This window comes from Bombina bombina, chromosome 2, assembly GCF_027579735.1.
Source record: "Bombina bombina isolate aBomBom1 chromosome 2, aBomBom1.pri, whole genome shotgun sequence".
Classification (NCBI taxonomy): domain Eukaryota; kingdom Metazoa; phylum Chordata; class Amphibia; order Anura; family Bombinatoridae; genus Bombina; species Bombina bombina.
Window position 1 is genome coordinate 58,709,845 of NC_069500.1, and position 24,279 is coordinate 58,734,123.

The window sequence follows — 24,279 nt, forward strand, 5'->3', positions numbered from 1 at the left end:
TGTGGTGGTGTCTATTGGAAACATCTTTCTAAATATCGGAGGGGGTGAGAACGGCACACCGGGTCTATCCCACTCCTTAGTAATAATTTCAGTTAGTCTCTTAGGTATAGGAAAAACGTCAGTACTTGTTGGTACAGCAAAATATTTATCCAACCTACACATTTTCTCTGGTATTGCAACCGTGTTACAATCATTCAGAGCCGCTAACACCTCCCCTAGTAATACACGGAGGTTTTCCAGCTTAAATTTAAAATTTGAAATATCTGAATCCAATCTGTTTGGATCAGAACCGTCAGCCGCAGAATGAAGCTCTCTGTCCTCATGTTCTGCAAGTTGTGACGCAGTATCTGACATGGCCCTAGCATTATCAGCGCACTCTGTTCTCACCCCAGAGTGATCACGCTTGCCTCTTAGCTCTGGTAATTTAGCCAAAACCTCAGTCATAACAGTAGCCATATCTTGTAATGTTATTTGTAATGGCCGCCCAGATGTACTGGGCGCCACAATATCGCGCACCTCCCGAGCGGGAGATGCAGGTACTGTCACGTGAGGCGAGTTAGTCGGCATAACTCTCCCCTCGTTGTTTGGTGAAATTTGTTCAATTTGTACAGATTGACTTTTATTTAAAGTAGCATCAATACAGTTAGTACATAAATTTCTATTGGGCTCCACTTTGGCGTTAGCACAAATAGTACAGGTCTCCTCCTCTGAATCAGACATGTTTAACACACTAGCAACTAAACTTGCAACTTGGAAATATTATTCAAGTAAAATACAATGAAAAACGTACTGTGCCTAAGAAGCACAGAAAGATATATGACAGTTGAAATCAATAAACTGAAAAGGTTACAGCATCAAACTTTGTAAAAACAAAACACAATTTTAGCAAAGGCTTGTTCCCATTAGCAAAGAATAACTAACCCTGATGGCATAAAAAAGTTAAAGAATAAACGTTTTTTTATCACAGTCAACTACAATCTCACAGCTCTGTTGTGAAGATTACTTCCCTCAAACAAGCTTTGAAGACCCCTGAGTTCTGTAGAGATGAACCGGAACATGCAGGAAAAAACAATGAGCTTCTGACTGAAATTTTTGATGCGTAGCAAAAGCGCCAAAAAAAGGCCCCTCCCCCTCACACACAACAGTGAGAGAGATCAGTAAACTGTCAGAATTAGATCAAGCAACTGCCAAGTGGAAAAATAGTGCCCAAACATTTTATTCACCCAGTACCTCAGAAAATGAAAACGATTTTACATTCCAGCAAAAACGTTTAACATAAATTAAGAGTTATTAAAAAGCCTGTTGCTTGCAAATAGGCTAAAGTCTTATATACACAGTGTAATTCCAGTGAAGTACCATTCCCCAGAATACTCAAATGTAAAATATACATACATGATATTATATTGGTATGGCAGGATTTTCTCATCAATTCCATTGTCAGAAAATAAAAGCTGCTACATACCTCTTTGCAGATTAATCTGCCCGCTGTCCCCTGATCTGAAGTTTACCTCTCCTCAGATGGCCGAGAAACAGCAATATGATCTTAACTACTCCGGCTAAAATCATAGAAAAAACTCTGGTAGATTCTTCTTCAAATTCTACCAGAGAAGGAATAACACACTCCGGTGCTATTAAAAATAACAAACTTTTGATTGAAGAAATAAAACTAAATAAAATCACCATAGTCCTCTCACACATCCTATCTAGTCGTTGGGTGCAAGAGAATGACTGGGAGTGACGTAGAGGGGAGGAGCTGTATGCAGCTCTGCTGGGTGAATCCTCTTGCACTTCCTGTTGGGGAGGAGTAATGTCCCAGAAGTAATGATGACCCGTGGACTGATCACACTTAACAGAAGAAATGTGTTTTATTCACAAGACATCTTTGGAAATATTTTTGTTATGGAAAGGGTGCTTACGTTAAAGACCTACCTTTTCATTATACCCCCAGTTAAGTCCTTCCAGTATGATGCAAGCAAGTTTATTTTCCACATCAGCAAGGTTGTAACTGAGTAGCCATTCACGGATCACACTAATCTCTGATGAAGTTGGACTCCAGCGATGCAAAGGCAGCTCTTTAAACAAGTACAAGGAGACCTTACAGAGAAATAACAAGCAGAAGGCATTGTGTCTAATAAACAGCGTAGGGTTTAAATAAATTCACACGCTACATGACCTCAAAATCTGTTTTTTATTGGGGGGGGGGGTTTAAACTAAAATATCTGGTGTTTTAAGACGTACATGGACAGATTTTTTTGGTGCTGATCGCCAGTCGTGAAGAACCAATAATAACCAGAGGTTTTTTTTGTTTGTTTGTTTAAGCTAAAATGGATCAATCCAACAAGCGAGTCACTGAATACACCAATTATACTCAAGAAGTTATATTCAAAAAAACAAATATAAAAGGGACATTGAAATAAAATTTAACTTTCATTAGTTCAGTTGAATGTACAATTTAAAAAAGAAAGTTCCTCTTTCTTCTTAGCTCCTTTCCTGGTAAGTTCAGCAGCAGTTTCTTCAGCATTGTTACACATATACTGCTAAAGACACATGCACTCTCATGAGTCTACCTCAGTATGCCTAGAAAGGAGCTAAACTTCAACAGATGATGCCAAGAGAAAGAGGGAAATATCAAGATAGACATTTATTGGAATTGTTTTAATTGTATGCTCTGCCTGAATCATAAACGTTTACTTTAGATCTCCATGCCCCTTTAATAACTAACCCGGACCTGTGAATCACCAGGAGGAATAATTTAAAAATGTACTTAAGTTTCAAGTTAACTTTCATATTATCTGTATACCAGAATATTGTGTTGGCAGGTAAAATGCATGCATTTTATAATAGTTTTGGCATAAACACAAAAGCACACAAAACGGAGGTCATTAGAGAACAGCCTATTCAGGGCTCAACAACCCCAGGAGCCTGGGAGCCACTGGCTCCTAGAATTTTACCCCTGGCTCCTATATTTTGGGTTATTCTCCATATATATATATAGAAATACCATTGTCTGGCTCCTAAATATTCTTACTGGCTCCTAAATGTTAAACAGTTTTGTCGACCAATGACCTATATTCATTAAAGATCACTGTGACCAAAACATAAATGTGAAATATTTACTGCTTTTCTTACCATGCCCACTTTATCAATAGTCTGCCGGACACGCTCTAGGAGGACAGAAATTATTTCAGTGTGAACTCCGGTTATTGTAGCAAGGAGCTCTCTTCCCACTTTAGAAAAGGTTTCTCGTGTTGAAAGACCGACATAAGATACCTGAAAGCATCAATACGTTGAGATTATATCAGTTTATCTAAACCGGTAGATCCTAGACCCTCAAGGCTCAAAACAGTGTCACCAATGGTTAGAGATAAAATGCATAAATTAATTTAAAAAAACAACCTTGGAAGCATCCTGTGTATCAACATATAGTGAAGCAATGCAAATGTAATACAAGTAGAAAACCCTTTACCAAACTGCTTGGGACAGGAAAAGGTTTGCATTTGTAAATTGGGACAGCTTGGAGAGGGGATGGAACCAAGATTAAACAACAAATATCTTATGCCATGTAGGCAATATTTACATGTCACACTACAGCTTATACATACAAGCTAAACATAGTTTTATTTCATTTTTATACATAGTACCATGAGGAAGATAGTACAGCACTGCAACCAAAAAGGTAAAAGTTATTATTTTAATAACTAAAATCTAGTATTAACATTTTACAACACAAAATAAGGAGAAGATTGTGACATACCGAGATTTTTTTTTTTATCATTTTATTTTTAAAAATATGACAAAAAAAAGGTCTGGGTTTCAGAATAATTTGGGATTTTGGAATTCTGGTTTGGGATTTTGGAATTCTGGATTTTGTACCTGTAAATGTAATCCACAACCTAGTCAGACTTCTCTGCACTACCTACCTCGTAGATCTCTAAGGCTATGCTTTTAACCAGCTCTATGTCCACTTCCTTCTGCATGGTTTGTGTCATCTGAGCAAATGTAGTAAGGAGACAAATTCCTTCTGAGCTGTTCATTGTAGAGAGATAGCACTCAAACTTTTCTCTATTTTCAGGAACTATACAATAAATAAAAATAGAGTCAAACAATAAGTAATTTGACAAAAAACACAAAATTATACCAGCATCCTCTCATTTAAATTAATTTAATTTGTATCTATTTTCCAGTAAAGTTAAAGGGATATGAACCTCCCCCCCCAAAAAAAATTGTGATTCAGACAGAGCATACCATTTTTCCAATTTACTTCTATTATCAAATTTGCTCCGTTCCCATGATATTATGCGTTTAAGAGATACCTAGGTAGCATCTGGAGCACTACATGGCCGTAAATAGTGCTGCCACCTAGTGTTCTTGCAAATAAATAACATTCTTACAAAACTGCTGCCATATTGTGCTCCTGAAATGGGCCTGATCCCAAGCTTATGTCACTGCATTTCAACAAGAGATACCAAGAGAATGAAGACAAATTAATAATAGAAGCAAATTAGAAAGTTGTTTAAAATTGCAAGCTCTATTCGAATCATGAATGAAACATTTGGGGTTTATATCCCTTTAAAGGCTCAAAATGTAATCTCCCATAAAAATGTCTCAGTGTTATATTTACAGAACAGTTTTTTAACCCTTGAAATAAGACAAGGCAACAATAAGGTTTAAAGGGACATTCCAGTTCAAATGTAAATGCACATAGATGAATTACGTCTTTGAATAGAACATGTTTGTAAAAATGCTTCTAGAAAAAGTTATTACAGTTTTAGTGTTTACATTTTCCTCTGCACGTGCAAGTGAAGCATAGCTAGATATTCTCACTGCACCAGCATGTTTAATAGTGCAGCTGCTGAGTCATTACCAGATGGTACAAGCGCCTTGGGCTCTCTGAGCAAGTGATGTGTTTAAAATGCTGGTGCACGGTGCATACTTAAATACACTTTTGAAACAGCTATAGCTTTTATTAGAAACACTTTTGCGAATACAGGTATATTACAAAATTGCTTCTATGCAAAACTGAAATTCATCCATGTGGATTCCAATTCTAGCTGGAATGTCCCTTTAACTCTAAGTTACACACAACAGATAAATTTGCCTCATAGAGTAATAAATTAATAGCATTTCAATGAGAACTGGTCATAAGTTTGAACAAACATAAAGGATATAGGATCCTGTGATGATCCATCAGACCATACATAAAAAGGAAATTTATGCTTACCTGATAAATTTATTTCTTTTACGATATGACGAGTCCATGGATTTCATCCTTACTTGTGGGATTAAATCTCCTGTTAGCAGGAAGTGGCAAAGAGCACCACAGCAGAGCTGTATATATAGCTCCTCCCTTCCCTCCTACTCCAGTCATTCGACCGAAGTTAGGAAGAGAAAGGAAAAGCCAAAGGTACAGAGGTGACTGAAGTTAAATAAAAATAAGTACATACCTGTCTTAGAAATGACAAAGTGGGCCGTGGCTCGTCATATCGTAAAAGAAATAAATTTATCAGGTAAGCATAAATTTCCTTTTATTTTACAAGATATGACAAGTCCACGGATTTCATCCTTACTTGTGGGATAAAATACCAAAGCTACAGGACACGGAGGAAAGGGAGGGAAAAGACAGGAACCTAAACGGAAGGCACCACTGCTTGAAGAACCTTTCTCCCAAAAACAGCCTCAGAAGAAGCAAAAGTATTAAATTTGGAAAAAGTGTGAAGAGACAACCAAGTTGCAGCCTTGCAAATCTGTTCTACAGAAGCATCATTTTTTAAATGCCCATGAGGAAGCCACAGCCCTAGTAGAATGAGCCGTAATTCTTCAGTCTCATATGTCAGACGGATGATACTCTTCAGCCAAAAAGAAAGAGCGGTAGCAGTAGCTTTCTGGCCCCTACGCTTTCCAGAAAAAAACAACAAATAATGAAGATGATTGAATGAAGATGATTAGTCGCCTGCAAGTAAAACTTCAGGGCACGGACCACGTCCAAGTTATGCAACAGACGCTCCTTCTTAGAAGAAGGGTTAGGACATAATGAAGGAACAACAGTTTCCTGATTAATATTCTTATTAGAAACAACCTTAGGAAGGAAACCAGGTTTGGTACGTAACACCATCTTATCAGAATGGAAAATAAGATAAGGAGAATCACATTGTAAAGCGGAAAGCTCAGAAACTCTGCGAGCAGAAGAAATAGCAACCGAAAAAAATAACCTTCCAAGATAACAACTTAATATCTATGGAATGCATGGGTTCAAACGGAACCCCTTGAAGAACATTAAGAACTAAATTCAAACTCCAGGGTGGAGCAATTGGTCTAAACACAGGCTTGATTCTAGTCAGAGCCTGACAAAAAGACTGAACGTCTGGAACATCTGCCAAACGCTTGTGTAGTAAAATCGACAAAGCAGGGGGAACTTCCGGGCAGCGGCCATGACAGGTCGCACTTCTGCAAGCTGCTTCAGCTATCTAGTGTAATCCTTTCAATATCATCCTTTACATGAATCATCTGACCCAGAGACTAACATACTATATACCTACTAAAGGAAATCTACCTAGCGAGACTAATCTTACTGGAATGGCTGCTGGCTTCAGAGCCCGGAGCTTCATTTGAAGATTGTGGCCTTCAACATCAGCCACGTGAAATACCCCCCGGCAGGATGCTCCCTGGCCCCTGTCGTTAGCTAGCACTGCGAGTTCACCTACAACAATCAGCAAATTTGCAAAGGAGCCTTTAATAAACTGGTCTCCTCTACATTATGACAATCGCAGCCCAGACTGTCCTGGAGGAGGTAGAGCGCCTTCTAAGTTTCCACTACTTACAGATTTGCACGCAGATGGAATCAGAATGGGGATCATTGTGTAATGCTGCCGCTCAAACTATCTGCCTAGAAACCAGACGGAATCGTATAAGTGACCTTCAGTACGCAGCTGAAATACCCTTGTATGAGCCGGGTACTAGCTGTGAGGTAAATGAAGGTGATCAACCGAAACCTATGAGGGCCATGCACTCCCTTACCCTTACAGCCGACGATCTAACATCCTCACCATACCCATGCGAAATTTGCCTAACGCTGGATTCCTTCACCGCGGATACTAGAGGGGGCAGGATGAGAGACAGTACTGTTGCAGAGTGGAAGCCGCAGCAAGCCATAACATCTGGGCTGGTTCCCTCAGCTCAGTCCTACGAACAACTTGGATCGCTGCTGTCTTATCTCTGCATGTTCACTTGGCCCCGGGGCAGAAAGGTTGGAGTCGGATGAACTAAATGTACTCCGTATTTGTCATGCATATCCCTCAGAAGGATTGATAATAACTTTAGTACGGAGGCGATATGACAGTCTAATTACATAGACTCGAAGCACCTAACCTCTAAAGCACTGTGTTTTGTACTTCAATCCTCCTCATTTCATATATGTTGCACTCTCCTTTTATTGTTTATAGTAGAACATGATATTTGAAGACTAGAAGTGCTTTGGCGTAGAGTATTAGGGGATATTAGTAATATTTGCATTCAAAATCTTCTTTCTTTTTTTTTCTCTTTTATTTATTTTCTATAATGTTACTGCATATTGGCAGCTCATATACCTGTTAGACCCTCAATGCAGTGATCCCTGCCTAACACACTATAGTACTGCGCAGTAGCCCTTTTATTTATTTTTGTTAAGTTCCAATTATGAAGGTCCTGGTTATTTGCTGGTCTCCCACATATGTCTCCATTTGTGCAGTTCATTCACCCATAATCATTCTCTTCAAAAATGTGATGTTTACAAATCTTAATTTACTTTTCTCAACACACATTTCAATCCATGTGATTCAATGTAAGTGTATAGTAAGATGAAATATGAGTAGCGTTCACATATGTTCCCCTACATATCTGTGCCATTCACATTACATTACTACACTGCAATCCTCCATGTAGGGAGGGGGGGGGGGCCTTCAAACTAAATGTATGCTCCCTGATATACACACAGCATAGAGGATATATTTTTTATTGGCTATGTAATGGTTAATGTACGATAATGTATTTTAGTTGCTGTGTCTCCCTGTGTGATTCGTCTGGCATACCTATAGGGATCATACACTAAGTAAATCGTAATAATGTGAAATAGTCTTGGGAAAGCTATTATTGCCCACTCTATTTATAAATTGCATCACATATTCCAGTTTGGCTTTAGAGGTTAGAGTTGGACCGCCGGCGGCCGAGGCGGAACAACAAGCCCAGATCTTAACTACTATAGCCATTGTTTGGAACCTATTCTCTTTAGTCGCATTATTCACATGTCAACTTTTAGATTTAGGTTTATTTTATTGGGGAATGGTATCAAACTGTAGGAATCTAGTTACAACTGCTGATATAAGCAGGCTCATATATGCACCAGACTCCTATCCACCTTCCTTAGTTTCTCCCTTGACACATTACCTTAAGCCCTAATCTCACTGGGAGACAGATATCTAGTCATATACTATTTTCTATGTAATTATAGCTGCGGATGCTAACCAGTTTCCGGATAATCTTCCAACAATAAAAATCAGCTGTCAACTTATACACTCCTCCTTGCTCAGTTGGGTCAACAATGTTTGGACCCTTAGCTATTCATTTGGCAACCAGGGAGAAACTAGCTTTACTACCTGCAGGCTCCTTTGTTAACTCATTAGATCACTACTACTAAATTGTTTCCAATAACAGTTAAAAAGGATTTGGCTTGGTTATGCTTGCATGTTTTTCTCCTGTTATAATCCTTAAGAATTTGTAATGCCTAGTACAAAACTTTATAAAACTGAGGTTCATCATCTGAGATCCATGAGTGGTCTCCTTAGTTTGGAATAACCTTCTTTTACTTTTATACTTCTTTTATCTTTTGGTCGCCCAAGAGTGGCCTATAGCCTCATTCCGAAGGTAATTGGCACTTTATGTATACAATGTTCGCATGGTACACATCCTATTAGTTTTGTGCTCTTTATTCCTGAGTTTTACTGTACACACTGCTTGTAAAATTGATATCTTATTTCATGTGAATTTACTTTTACGATGTTGTATGACTTTAAATGAACCTTGAATAAAAAATATTTAAAAAAAAAAAAATCGACAAAGCAGAAATGTGTCCCTTTAAGGAACTTGCTGATAACCCTTTATCCAATCCTTCTTGGAGAAAAGATAAAATCCTGGGAATCCTAACTCTACTCCATGAGTAGCCCATGGATTCGCACCAATAAAGATATTTACGCCATATCTTATGGTAGATTTTTCTAGTGACAGGCTTACGTGCCTGAATCAAAGTATCAATGACCGAATCAGAGAACCCCCGCTTAGATAAAATCAAGCGTTCAATCTCCAAGCAGTCAGCTGCATAGAAACTAGATTCAGATTATGGAAGGGTCCCTGAATGAGAAGGACCTGCCTAGATGGAAGCTTCCACGGCGGCAGAGAGGACATGTCCACCAGATCGGCATACCAAGTCCTGCGAGGTCACGCAAGCGCGATTAGATTTACCGAAGCCCTCCTGTTTGATCCATGCAATCACCCGGGGAAGGAGAGCAAACGGTGGAAACACATAAGCTAGGTTGAACGGCCAAGGCACTGCCAAGGCATCTATCAGTTCGGCGTGAGGATCCCTTGACCTGGATCCGTATCTTGGGAGCTTGGCATTCTGATGAGACGCCATCAGATCCAATTCCGGTCTGCCCCATCTGAGGATCAGAGTGGCAAAGACCTCCTGCTTCCCAGTTGTCCACTCCTGGGATGTAGATTGCTGACAGGTAACAAGAGTGAGCCTCCGCCCACCGAATTATCTTGGATACCTACGTCAACGCCAAGGAACTCCTTGTTCCTCCCTGATGATTGATGTAAGCCACAGTCGTGATGTTGTCCGACTGAAAGCGGATGAATTTGGCTGATTAATTAGAGGACCACAGAGCTTTCTGATGCATCTGATGAATTAGAGGACCACAGAGCTTTCTGATGCATCTGATGAATTAGAGAACCCCAGAGCTTTCTGATGCATCTGATGAATTAGAGGACCACAGAGATTTTAGATGCATCTGATGAATTAGGGGACCATAGAGCTTTCTGGTGCATCTGATGAATTAGGGGACCACAGAGCTCTCTGATGCATCTGATGAATTAGAGGACCACAGAGCTTTCTGGTGCATCTGATGAATTAGAGGACCACAGAGCTTTCTGGTGCATCTGATGAATTAGGGACCACAGAGCTTTCTGATGCATCTGATGAGTTAGAGGACCACAGAGCTTTCTGATGCATCTGATGATTTAGAGGACCACAGAGCTTTCTGATGCATCTGATGAATTAGGGACCACAGAGCTTTCTGATGCATCTGATGAATTAGGGACCACAGAGCTTTCTGATGCATCTGATGAATTAGAGACCACAGAGTTTTCTGATGCATCTGATGAATTAGAGACCACAGAGCTTTCTGATGCATCTGATGAATTAGAGACCACATAGCTTTCTGATGCATCTGATGAATTAGGGACCACAGAGTTTTCTGATGCATCTGATGAATTAGAGGACCACAGATCTTTCTGATGCATCTGATGAATTAGGGACCACAGATCTTTCTGATGCATCTGATGAATTAGGGACCACAGATCTTTCTGATGCATCTGATGAATTAGGGACCACAGAGCTTTCTGATGCATCTGATGAATTAGCGGACCACAGAGCTTTCTGATGTATCTGATTAGAGAACAACAGAGCTTTCTGATGCATCTGATGAATTTGGGGACCACAGAGCTTTCTGGTGCATCTGATGAATTAGAGGACCATAGAGCTTTCTGGTGCATCTGATGAATTAGAGGACCATAGAGCTTTCTGGTGCATCTGATGAATTAGGGGACTACAGAGCTTTCTGATGCGTCTGATGAATTGGGGACCACAGAGTTTTCTGATGTATCTGATGAATTAGGGACCACAGAGATTTATGATGCATCTGATAAATTAGGGACCACAGATCTGTCTGATGCATCTGATGAATAAGGGACCACAGAGCTTTCTGATGCATCTGATGAATTAGGGACCACAGAGCTTTCTGATGCATCTGATGAATTAGGGGACCACGGAGCTTTCTGATGTATCTGATGAATTAGAGGACCACAGAGCTTTCTGATGCATCTGATGAATTAGGGGACCACAGATCTTTCTGATGCAGCTGATGAATTAGGGACCACAGAGCTTTCTGATGCATCTGATGAATTAGGGGACCACAGAGCTTTCTGATGCATCTGATGAATTAGGGGACCACAGAGCTTTCTGATGTATCTGATGAATTAGAGGACCACAGAGATTTCTGGTGCATCTAATGAATTAGGGGACCACAGAGCTTTCTGATGCATCTGAGGAAATAGGGGACCACAGAGCTTTCTGATGCATCTGATGAATTAGGGGACCACAGAGCTTTCTGATGCATCTCATGAATAAGGGGACCACAGAGTTTTCTGATGCATCTGATGAAATGGGGGACCACAGAGCTTTCTGATGCATCTGATGAATTATGGGACCACAGAGCTTTCTGGTGCATCTGATGAACTGGAGGGGGGGAACAGAGCATATAATAGATTGAGAGTCCGCATATCTTGATGCATCAGACAAAACAAAATTTATGCTTAACTCATAAATTTATTTATTTCCAGACATGGAGTTTCCACAACTTCATTAACTACTAAAGGGATACTCAACTCCTGGCAAGCAGGAGCACCCCAGCAAAGCTGTTAAGTGTAACTGCCTTACCCATAACCCCCAGTCATTCAGCCAAAGGAAATAGAAAAGAAAGAAATTAATCAGGTAAGCATAAATTTTGTTTTCTTTCCTATGATATGGAGAGTTCACAACGTCATTCCAAATACTAGTGGGAACCAATACCCAAGCTAGAGGACACGGAATGAACAAGGAGGGAGAAAAAGGCAGGAGGACCTAAAAAGGCATCACCGCTTGAAGAACCTTTCTCCCAAAAGAAGCCTCGGCCAAGGCAAAAGTATCAAATTTGTAGAATTTTGAAAAAGTATGCAGAGAGGACAATGTTGCCGCCTTGCAAATCTGTTCCACAGAAGCTTCATTTTTGAAAGCCCAAGACAAGGATACAGCCCTAGTGGAATGAGCCATAATTCTCTCAGGAGGCTGCTGTCCAGCAGTCTCCTAAGCCAAATAAATCAAACGTCTCAACCATTGAGAAAGAGTAGTAGAAGTGGCCTTCTGACCCTTTACGCTTTCCAGAGCAAACAGCAAACAGGGCAGAAGATTGCCGAAAATCTTTAGTAGCACGCACAACATCCAAGTTATGCAAGAGACTTTCCTTTTGAGAAGAAGGATTAGGACAAAGAGAAGAAACAACAATTTCCTGATTAATGTTTCGATCCGATACTACCTTAGGAAGAAACCCGAATTTAGTACGAAGGACCACCTTATCAGCATGAAAAATAAGGTAAGGAGAATTACACTGCAGAGCTGAAAGTTCAGACACTCTGGGAGTGGAAGAAATGGCCACAAGAAACAAATCCTTCCAAGATAACAGTTTTATATTAACAACATGCATAGGCTCGAACGGAGCCTGCTGTTAAACTGTAAGAACTAAATAAAGGCTCCCTGGGGGAGCAACAGGCTTAAACACAGGCCTGATTCTAACCAGGGCTTGTACAAAGGCTTGAACATCTGGTATATCTGCCAGATGTTTGTGCAAAAGTACGCTGAAATCTGACCCTTTAGAGAACTGACCGATAAACCCTTATCCAGTCCATCCTGAAGAAAGGACAAAATCTGGGGAATCCTCACCCGGCTCCAGGAGAATCCCTTAGATTCACACCAATAAAGATATTTACGCCATATCTTATGGTAAATCTTGCGAGTGACAGGCTTTCGAGCCTGAATCATAGTTTCAATGACAGTGTCAGAAAAACCACGCTTAGACAGAACTAGAAATTCAATCTCCTAGCAGTTAGCTTCAGAGAATCTAGGTTTGGATGGAGGAAAGGACCCTAAAGAAGAAGGTCTTTCCTCAAAAGTAACCTCCAAGGAGGTAGAGATGACATCCTCACCAGATCCGCGAAGCAGATCCTGCGAGGCCATGAAGGCCTGATGCTCTCTCCTGTTTGATACGTGCGATGACTCATGGAAGGAGAGCAAACAGAGGAAACAGATAAGCTAGAGAAAACCTCCAAGGAACCGCTAGAGCATTATCAGAACGGCCTGAGGATCTCTTGACCTTGAACCGTACTTTGGAACCTTGGCGTTTTGGCGGGACGCAATCAGATAAAAAAAACTGGAGGGTTATCTTAGAGAACACTTCCGGATGGAGAGCCCACTCCCCTGGATGAAAAGTCTGTCTGCTCAGAAAATCTGCTTCCCAATTGTCCACTCCTGGAATGTGGATAACAGATAGGAGACAATCATGGGCTTCCGCCCACTGTAGAATTTGAGTCATCTCCTTCATGGCTAAGGAACTCTGAGTCACTCCCTGGTGGTTGATGAAAGCCACTGAGGTGATGTTGTCCAATTGAAATCTTATAAACCGGACCAACACTAGTTGAGGCCACGCTAATAGGGTATTGAAGATAGCACTCAATTCCAAGATGTTTATGGGAAGAGAGGACTCCTCCTGAGACCACAGGCCCTGAGCTTTTAGAGGGCCCCAAACAGCACCCCAGTCTGACAGGTTGGTATCCAGTCACAATTTCCCACGAAGGTCTCAGAAAGCAAGTGCCCCGAGACAGATGTTCCTGTGACACCCACCACGAGAGTCTCTTGTCAGAGGGTCCTGATAAATCCGAATGATCTCCGTTCCATTGACGGAGCATGCAAAGCTACAGCGATCGTAGATGGAACCAAGCAAAAGGAATGATGTCCATGATGTCCATGGATGCCACCATCAGTCCAATCATCTCAATGCATTGGGCCACAGATGGACAAAAGGCAGACTGGAGAGAAAGGCAGGAAGCAAGAATCTTATGTTTTCTGACCTCCATCAGAAAAATCTTCATGGACAGGGAATCTATTATAGTCCCTAGGAAACACACTTTGGTAGATGGAACAAGGGAACTTTTTTCAAATTCATCTTCTACAACAGCATCTCTGTATGAGATTGGGCTAGTTGAAAAGATGACGCCTGAACAAAGATGTCGTCCAGATAAGGCGCCACAGCAATTCCCTGGGATCTGATCACAGCCAATAGTGCCCCCAGAACCTTTGTGAATATTCTGGGAGCCATGGCCAGACCAAATAGAAGTGCAACAAATTGAAAGTGCTTGTCCAGAAAGGCAAGCCTCAGATACTGATGGTGTTCCCAGTGTATGGGAAAGTGAAGGTATCCTGTACTAAAGGGAGAATGGAACGAATAGTTTCCATCTTGAAGGACGGAACCCTGAGGAATTTGTTTAGACACCTGAGGTAAAAAATGGGCTGAAAAGTTCCCTCCTTTTTAGGAACCACAAATAGATTTGAGTAGAATCCTAGACCCTGCTCTGCTAGAGGGACAGGAACAATAACTCCCAGAGAGAGTAAAGGTCTTTTACATAGTTTAAAGAGGCTTTCTTCTTTACTTGGTTTGAGGATTGTCTTGACAGGAGAAATCTGCTCTTTGGAGGGCAAGACTTGAATCTCATTCTGTAACCCTGAGATACTATGTGCACCGCCCAAGGGCCTGGGACATCACGTATCCAGGCTTGACAAAAAAGAGAAAGCCTGCTCCCCACCCGATACACACAGGAATCGGGGCAGAACTTTCATGCTGATTTAGAGTCAGCAGAAGGCTTTTAGTTTTGTTTTCCCTTATTCCAGGGCTGGTTGGATCCGGTTTGAATGAGGAAGAAGAGGACTTTTGACCCTTAAAGTTATGAAAGGAACTAAAATTAGAAGTCTGACGACCTCTAGGTCTGTTCTTCTTGTCCTGAGGTAGGAAAGATTCTTTTCCACCAGTAATCTCTGAAATGATCTCTGCCAGATCAGGTCCCTTGTAAGGTAAAGCCAAAAGCTTGGCCTTAGAAGAGACATCGGTGGACCAAGATTTTAACCACAGAGCCCTGCAAGCTACAACCATGAAGCTAGACATCTTAGCTCCCAGACGAATTATCTGCATATTGGCATCACAGAAAAAAGTTTTGGCCAATTTAAGAGCTTTAATCCTATCTTGGATCTCCTCTACTGTAGTTTCCTCTGTAATAAGATCAGGAAAGAAATTGGGGTTTGCAATATTAATCTAAAGCATCAGAAAGATTTGAAGTACTCAGATGGACTGGGAGTTTTCTGATGGATGGGGGGGGGGGGGGTCAGCAGAGCTTTCTAGTGCAGTGAAATTGCTTTTAATGTTATTTAACAAGGATAATCTGTTGTATTGTGTGTTGTATAATAATAACCATAATCTTATTGTGCATGAAATGAAAAGGTAATTACCATTCATTCTGGCAATGCAGTCAGCCCCATCTACGCTGCCCTGCAGGGTGCTCACATCTTCACGTTCAGCATTGTGCATGAGATAGAACAGCTTCCAGAGCATATTGTTCGATAGAGTCCCATATGGCATTTCTGACATAAAGAGCCAAATCCCCAACCTGAAGCAAAGGCAGAAAATAATTATGTGATTACAGAGATACATCTTACAATATATATTTATTGAAAATTATACCAATTTAATCCCAAAATTCCTGCCTTTTGTGGGGTGTCATAATTAAATTACCCAAAATGTGAGATTAATTGGGTATAATATTAAAAGACCAAATGATATTTTTATGATTCAGACAGAGCATGCAATTTTAAACAAAATTTCCAATTTACTTTTATTATCAAAATGTGCACAATCTTTTTTATATGCACAATTTCTGAGGCACCAGCTCCTACTGAGCATGTGCAAGAATTGCCAGAAAAAAAAACTACTACTCATTTGAAATTCTAATTAAAGGGGACACTAAACCCAATTTTTTTTTTATTTGATTCAGATAGAGCAGTCAATGTTAAGCAACTTTCTAATTTACTCCTATTATCAATTTTTCGTCCTTCTCTTGCTATCTTTATTTAAAAAGCAGAAATGTAAAGATTAGAAGCCAGGCCATTTTAGGTTCAGCACCCTGGATAGCGCTTGCCTATTGGTAGCTACATTTAGCAAACCAATAAGCAAGCGTAACCCAGGTTCTGAACCAAAAATGGACCGGCTCCTATGCTTACATTTCTGCTTTTTAAATAAAGATACCAAGAGAACGAAGAAAAATTAATAATAGGAGTAAATTAGAAAGTTGCTTAAAAATGCTGCTCTATCTGAATCATAAAAGAATAAATTTGGGTTTACTATCACTTTAAGTGTTTTTGTATGGTCTTTTTATTATGTAGTTGTTGATTATGCAATTCTACTGTATTTAATCATCCTTTAAATAACACATCAGTTGTGCTATAGTCTCACACAGGCCTGATATTCAAGACCTCGCAGCCCAGGTGAGATATTCTAAAAAGTCTCATCGGTACGGTGAGGCTCATAAAAAAAAAATGTGAAACACAAATATTAACTTGATATGTTTATGTTGCTTGTATTCTTTATGTTATTCCTACATTACAATAAAAAAGGTCTAAAATACCCCGAAACAGGAGATAAGATGCAGCGGTCTTAAGACTGCTGCTCCTTAACTCGTCCGCAGCCTCTGAGACGGCAGACAGCAATCCGCCCGATCGCATACGATCGGGTTGATTTACACCCCCTGATTGCGAATCTGCAAGGGGCAGCATTGCACAAGCAGTTCACCAGAACTACTTGTGTAATAATAAATGCCAACAGTACATGCCAACAGTTTATTTATCGATGTCTGGCAGACATGATCGATATAGTGGATCATGTCCACCAGACACTTGATAAATCATCCCCTTTGTGTGATTTTGATCAGACCCACAGTGATTTTTACAAGGTGGTATCTGTAGCTCATACTGTATTAATATAATCTGCATTAATGTTTTACTGATTAGATAACAGCCAACACTATCAACTAAGATGCAATTCTTTAAGAGATCTGTAGAAGGATATAAAGATGCACTGATTGTATACGCAGACAAAATAACAGATATAATTAGGTCATCACCTTTATAGATTAAAGGGATAGTCTAGTTAAAATTAAACTTTCATGATAACATCTCGGATATGATTTTAAAAAGGGGAAAGTTTATCATGACTTTAATAAACTCTCCCTTTTCTCCTCCAAGCTTTGGTCCGATGCAATGACAATTAATCACGGAGGAAGTTGTGTAGAGCCATGTCATGTAAACAGATAACTTACAGAAGATTTAAATGGACAATATTCATCGCTCCTTGTCTGTCCTTTGTTATCTTACTTTATGTTAGTTCATGGAAAATTCATCAGTAAATAAATGTTTCAGCTTAAAGGGACAAGGAAATGATGCATTCATTAGATGTAAAAACATGTTTAGTTTCTATTGTTGTTGTGTAAAAAAAGTTTTAATTATTTTACAAGCAGATGTTTCTGTGCTGAAGAGTATACTTTCTTTTTAATGCTTGAAAGTAAAGTTGCTGGCCAACAAAAGAACTGTAGGAGGTGTCCTTGCTGGCCAACAATAGAACTGTAGGAGGTGTCCTTTCTGGCCAACAATAGAACTGTAGGAGGTGTCCTTGCTGGCCAACAATAGAACTGTAGGAGGTGTCCTTGCTGGCCAACAATAGAACTGTAGGAGGTGTCCTTGCTGGCCAACAAAAGAACTGTAGGAGGTGTCCTTGCTGGCCAACAATAGAACTGTAGGAGGTGTCCTTGCTGGCCAACAATAGAACTGTAGGAGGTGTCCTTGCTGGCCAACAATAGAACTGTAGGAGGTGTCCTTGCTGGCCAACAATAGAACTGTAGGAGGTGTCCTTGCTGGCCAACAATAGAACTGTAGGAGGTGTCCTTGCTGGCCAACAAAAGAACTGTAGGAGGTGTCCTTGCTGGTCAACAAAAGAACTGTAGGAGGTGTCCTTGCTGGCCGACAATAGAACTGTAGGAGGTGTCCTTGCTGGCCGACAATAGAACTGTAGGAGGTGTCCTTGCTGGCCGACAATAGAACTGTAGGAGGTGTCCTTGCTGGTCAACAAAAGAACTGTAGGAGGTGTCCTTGCTGGCCGACAATAGAACTGTAGGAGGTGTCCTTGCTGGCCGACAATAGAACTGTAGGAGGTGTCCTTGCTGGCCGACAATAGAACTGTAGGAGGTGTCCTTGCTGGCCGACAATAGAACTGTAGGAGGTGTCCTTGCTGGCCGACAATAGAACTGTAGGAGGTGTCCCTGCTGGCCGACAATAGAACTGTAGGAGGTGTCCTTGCTGGTCAACAATAGAACTGTAGGAGGTGTCCTTGCTGGCCGACAATAGAACTGTAGGAGGTGTCTTTGCTGGCCGACAATAGAACTGTAGGAGGTGTCCTTGCTGGCCAACAAAAGAACCGTAGGAGATGTCCTTGAGAGCCAACAATAGAACTGTAGGAGGTGTCCTTGCTGGCCAACAAAAGAACTGTAGGAGGTGTCCTTGCTGGCCAACAAAAGAACAATTATATGCGCTGTCTGAATCGCAAAAAACATAATTTATGCTTACCTGATAAATTCCTTTCTCCTGTAGTGTAGTCAGTCCACGGGTCATCATTACTTCTGGGATATTAACTCCTCCCCAACAGGAAGTGCAAGAGGATCACCCAAGCAGAGCTGCTATATAGCTCCTCCCCTCTACGTCACACCCAGTCATTCGACCGAGAACCAAACGAGAAAGGAGAAACTATAGGGTGCAGTGGTGACTGGAGTATAATTTAAAAATTTAGACCTGCCATAAAAAACAGGGCGGGCCGTGGACTGACTACACTACAGGAGAAAGGAATTTATCAGGTAAGCATAAATTATGTTTTCTCCTGTTAAGTGTAGTCAGTCCACGGGTCATCATTACTTCTGGGATACCAATACCAAAGCTAAAGTACACGGATGACGGGAGGGACAGGCAGGATCTTTATACGGAAGGAACCACTGCCTGAAGAACCTTTCTCCCAAAAACAGCCTCCGAAGAAGCAAAAGTGTCAAATTTGTAAAATTTGGAAAAAGTATGAAGAGAAGACCAAGTTGCAGCCTTGCAAATCTGTTCAACAGAGGCCTCGTTCTTAAAGGCCCAAGTGGAAGCCACAGCTCTAGTGGAATGAGCTGTAATTCTTTCAGGAGGCTGCTGTCCAGCAGTCTCATAGGCTAAACGTATTATGCTACGAAGCCAAAAAGAGAGAGAGGTAGCAGAAGCTTTTTGACCTCTCCTCTGTCCAGAATAAACGACAAACAGGGAAGAAGTTTGGCGAAAATCTTTAGTTGCCTGCAAATAAAATTTCAGGGCACGGACTACATCTAGATTGTGCAGAAGTCGTTCCTTCTTTGAAGAAGGGTTAGGACACAATGATGGCACAACAATCTCTTGATTGATATTCTTGTTAGTGACAACCTTAGGCAAAAACCCAGGTTTAGTACGCAGAACTACCTTATCTGAATGAAAAATCAGATACGGGGAATCACAATGTAAGGCAGATAACTCAGAGACTCTACGAGCCGAGGAAATAGCCATCAAAAACAGAACTTTCCAAGATAACAGCTTGATATCAATGGAATGAAGGGGTTCAAACGGAACACCCTGTAAAACGTTAAGAACTAAGTTTAAGCTCCATGGTGGAGCAACAGTTTTAAACACAGGCTTAATCCTGGCCAAAGCCTGGCAAAAAGCCTGAACGTCTGGAACTTCTGACAGACGTTTGTGTAAAAGAATGGACAAAGCTGAGATCTGTCCCTTTAAGGAACTAGCCGATAAACCCTTTTCTAAACCTTCTTGTAGAAAGGACAATATCCTAGGAATCCTAACCTTACTCCATGAGTAACTCTTGGATTCGCACCAATGTAAGTATTTACGCCATATTTTATGGTAAATCTTTCTGGTAACAGGCTTCCTAGCCTGTATTAAGGTATCAATAACTGACTCCGAAAAACCACGCTTTGATAAAATCAAGCGTTCAATTTCCAAGCAGTCAGCTTCAGAGAAATTAGATTTTGATGTTTGAAAGGACCCTGAATTAGAAGGTCCTGTCTCAGAGGCAGAGACCAAGGTGGACAGGATGACATGTCCACTAGATCTGCATACCAGGTCCTGTGTGGCCACGCAGGCGCTATCAGAATCACCGATGCTCTCTCCTGTTTGATCCTGGCAATCAATCGAGGAAGCATCGGGAAGGGTGGAAACACATAGGCCATCCCGAAGGTCCAAGGTGCTGTCAAAGCATCTACCAGGACTGCTCCCGGGTCCCTGGACCTGGACCCGTAACAAGGAAGCTTGGCGTTCTGGCGAGACGCCATCAGATCTATCTCTGGTTTGCCCCAAAGTCGAAGTATTTGGGCAAAGATCTCCGGATAAAGTTCCCACTCCCCCGGATGAAAAGTCTAACGACTTAGGAAATCCGCCTCCCAGTTCTCCACTCCAGGAATGTGGATCGCTGACAGGTGGCAAGAGTGAGACTCTGCCCAGCGAATTATCTTTGATACTTCCATCATTGCTAGGGAGCTTCTTGTCCCTCCTTGATGGTTGATGTAAGCTACAGTCGTGATGTTGTCCGACTGAAACCTGACGAACCCCCGAGTTGTTAACTGAGGCCAAGCCAGAAGGGCATTGAGAACTGCTCTCAATTCCAGAATGTTTATTGGAAGGAGACTCTCCTCCTGAGTCCATGATCCCTGAGCCTTCAGGGAATTCCAGACAGCGCCCCAACCTAGTAGGCTGGCGTCTGTTGTTACAATTGTCCAATCTGGTCTGCTGAATGGCATCCCCCTGGACAGATGTGGCCGAGAAAGCCACCATAGAAGAGAATTTCTGGTCTCTTGATCCAGATTCAGAGTAGGGGACAAATCTGAGTAATCCCCATTCCACTGACTTAGCATGCACAATTGCAGCGGTCTGAGATGTAGGCGTGCAAAGGGTACTATGTCCATTGCCGCTACCATTAAGCCGATTACCTCCATGCATTGAGCCACTGACGGGTGTTGAATGGAATGAAGGACACGGCAAGCATTTTGAAGCTTTGTTAACCTGTCTTCTGTCAGGTAAATCTTCATTTCTACAGAATCTATAAGAGTCCCCAAGAAGGGAACTCTTGTGAGTGGTAAGAGAGAACTCTTCTCTTCGTTCACCTTCCACCCATGCGACCTTAGAAATGCCAGTACTAACTCTGTATGAGACCTGGCAGTTTGAAAGCTTGACGCTTGTATCAGAATGTCGTCTAGATACGGAGCCACCGAAATTCCTCGTGGTCTTAGCACCGCCAGAAGAGAGCCCAGAACCTTTGTGAAGATTCTTGGAGCCGTAGCCAACCCGAATGGAAGAGCTACAAACTGGTAATGCCTGTCTAGGAAGGCAAACCTTAGATACCGGTAATGATCTTTGTGAATCGGTATATGAAGGTAGGCATCCTTTAAATCCACTGTGGTCATGTACTGACCCTTTTGGATCATGGGTAAGATTGTCCGAATAGTTTCCATTTTGAACGATGGAACTCTTAGGAATTTGTTTAGGATCTTTAAATCCAAGATTGGTCTGAAGGTTCCTTCTTTCTTGGGAACCACAAACAGATTTGAGTAAAACCCTTGTCCGTGTTCCGACCGCGGAACCGGATGGATCACTCCCATTAGTAAAAGATCTTGTACACAGCGTAGAAACGCCTCTTTCTTTATCTGGTTTGTTGACAACCTTGAAAGATGAAATCTCCCTTTTGGGGGAGAGGCTTTGAAGTCCAGAAGATATCCCTGAGATATGATCTCTAACGCCCAGGGATCCTGGACATCTCTTGCCCAAGCCTGGGCGAAGAGAGAGAGTCTGCCCCCCACTAGATCCATTCCCGGATCGGGGGCCCTCACTTCATGCTGTCTTAGGGGCAGCAGCAGGTTTTCTGGCCTGCTTGCCCTTGTTCCAGGACTGGTTAGGTTTCCAGCCTTGTCTGTAGCGAGCAACAGCTCCTTCCTGTTTTGGTGCAGAGGAAGTTGATGCCGCTCCTGCCTTGAAGTTACGAAAGGCACGAAAATTAGACTGTCTAGCCCTAGGTTTGGCTCTGTCTTGAGGCAGGGCATGGCCTTTACCTCCTGTAATGTCAGCGATAATTTCCTTCAAACCGGGCCCGAATAAGGTCTGCCCTTTGAAAGGTATGTTAAGTAATTTAGATTTAGAAGTAACATCAGCTGACCAGGATTTTAGCCACAGCGCTCTGCGTGCCTGAATGGCGAATCCGGAATTCTTAGCCGTAAGTTTAGTTAAATGTACTACGGCATCAGAAATAAATGAATTAGCTAGCTTAAGGGCTTTAAGCTTGTGTGTAATCTCATCTAATGGAGCTGATTCAAGGGTCTCTTCCAGAGACTCAAACCAAAATGCTGCTGCAGCCGTGACAGGCGCAATGCATGCAAGGGGTTGTAACATAAAACCTTGTTGAACAAACATTTTCTTAAGGTAACCCTCTAACTTTTTATCCATTGGATCTGAAAAGGCGCAGCTATCCTCCACCGGGATAGTGGTACGCTTAGCTAAAGTAGAAACTGCTCCCTCCACCTTAGGGACCGTTTGCCATAAGTCCCGTGTGGTGGCGTCTATTGGAAACATCTTTCTGAATATAGGAGGGGGTGAGAAAGGCACACCGGGTCTATCCCACTCCTTAGTAACAATTTCAGTAAGTCTTTTAGGTATTGGAAAAACGTCAGTACCTCAAAATATTTATCCAACCTACACATTTTTTCTGGTATTGCAACTGTGTTACAATCATTCAGAGCCGCTAACACCTCCCCTAGTAATACACGGAGGTTTTCCAGCTTAAACTTAAAATTTGAAATGTCTGAATCCAGTTTATTTGGATCAGATCCGTCACCCGCAGAATGAAGCTCTCCGTCCTCATGTTCTGCAAATTGTGACGCAGTATCTGACATGGCCCTAATATTATCAGCGCACTCTGTTCTCACCCCAGAGTGATCTCGCTTACCTCTAAGTTCTGGTAATTTAGACAAAACTTCAGTCATAACATTAGCCATGTCCTGTAGTGTGATTTGTAATGGCCGCCCTGAAGTACTCGGCGTTACAATATCACGCACCTCCCGAGCGGGAGATGCAGGTACTGACACGTGAGGCAAGTTAGTCGGCATAACTTCCCCCTCGTTGTTTGGTGAATGATGTTCAATTTGTACAGAATGACTCTAATTCAAAGTAGCATCAATGCAATTAGTACATAAATTTCTATTGGGCTCCACCTTGGCTTTTGCACATATAGCACAGAGATATTCCTCTGAGTCAGACATGTTTAACAAACTAGCAATTAAACTAGCAAGCTTGGAAATACTTTTCACTCAAATTACAAGTAATATGGAAAACGCACTGTGCCTTTAAGAAGCACAGAAAAAAATTATGACAGTTTAATAATAAGGAACCGGAAAAATTATAAAAACCAGATTTTTCCCGGTAAAGGCATAAATTTAGCAAAGGATTGCCCCCATTAGTAATGGATAACTAACCCTTAATAGCAGAAAAAAATGTACAAAATATAAACGTTTTTTATCACAGTCAAACCACAATCTCACAGGTCTGCTGTGAGTGATTACCTCCCTCAAAATAATTTTTGAAGACCCTTGAGCTCTGTAGAGACGATCCGGATCATGCAGGAAGAGAAACAGACTTTTGACTGAATTTTTGATGCGTAGCAAAAGCGCCAAAATAGGCCCCTCACCCTCACCCACAGCAGTGAGGGAAGTTCAGTAAACTGTCTTAAATTAAAATAAACGACAGCCAAGTGGAAAAACAGTGCCCAAAAACAATTTTTCACCCAGTACCTCAGATAATTAAACAATTTAGCATGCCAGCAAAAACGTTTAAAATCAAATAACATGAAATGTCATTAAACAGCCTGTTGCTAGACGTTCCCACTGCAAGTTAGGCTAAAAATTATATGCATATAGTATTACCCAGAGAAGTGCCATTCCCCAGAATACTGAAGTGTACACATATATACATAAACAGCCTGATACCAGTTGCTACTACTGCATTTAAGGCTGAACTTACATTATATCGGTATTGGCAGTATTTTCTCAGTCAATTCCATTCCTCAGAAAATAATATACTGCAACATACCTCTTTGCAGGTGAACCTGCCCGCTGTCCCCTGATCTGAAGTTTACCTCACTCCTCAGAATGGCCGAGAACAGCAAAATGAATCTTAGCTACGCCGGCTAAAATCATCCAAAAGCTCAGGCAGATTCTTCTTCAAATTCTACCTGAGAA

At 41.5% G+C, this 24,279-nt stretch overlaps 1 protein-coding gene across 1 annotated transcript in view; it reads right to left on the reverse strand.

Annotated features, from left to right (window-relative positions):
* The window catches only part of EPG5 (ectopic P-granules 5 autophagy tethering factor), a 404,912-nt gene that overhangs the window by 300,374 nt on the left and 80,259 nt on the right, over window positions 1–24,279 (reverse strand). The window contains 4 exon segments of the mRNA XM_053701063.1: window positions 1,930–2,094; window positions 3,130–3,270; window positions 3,921–4,075; window positions 15,395–15,552. Coding sequence (XP_053557038.1) covers window positions 1,930–2,094; window positions 3,130–3,270; window positions 3,921–4,075; window positions 15,395–15,552 — 619 coding nt within the window.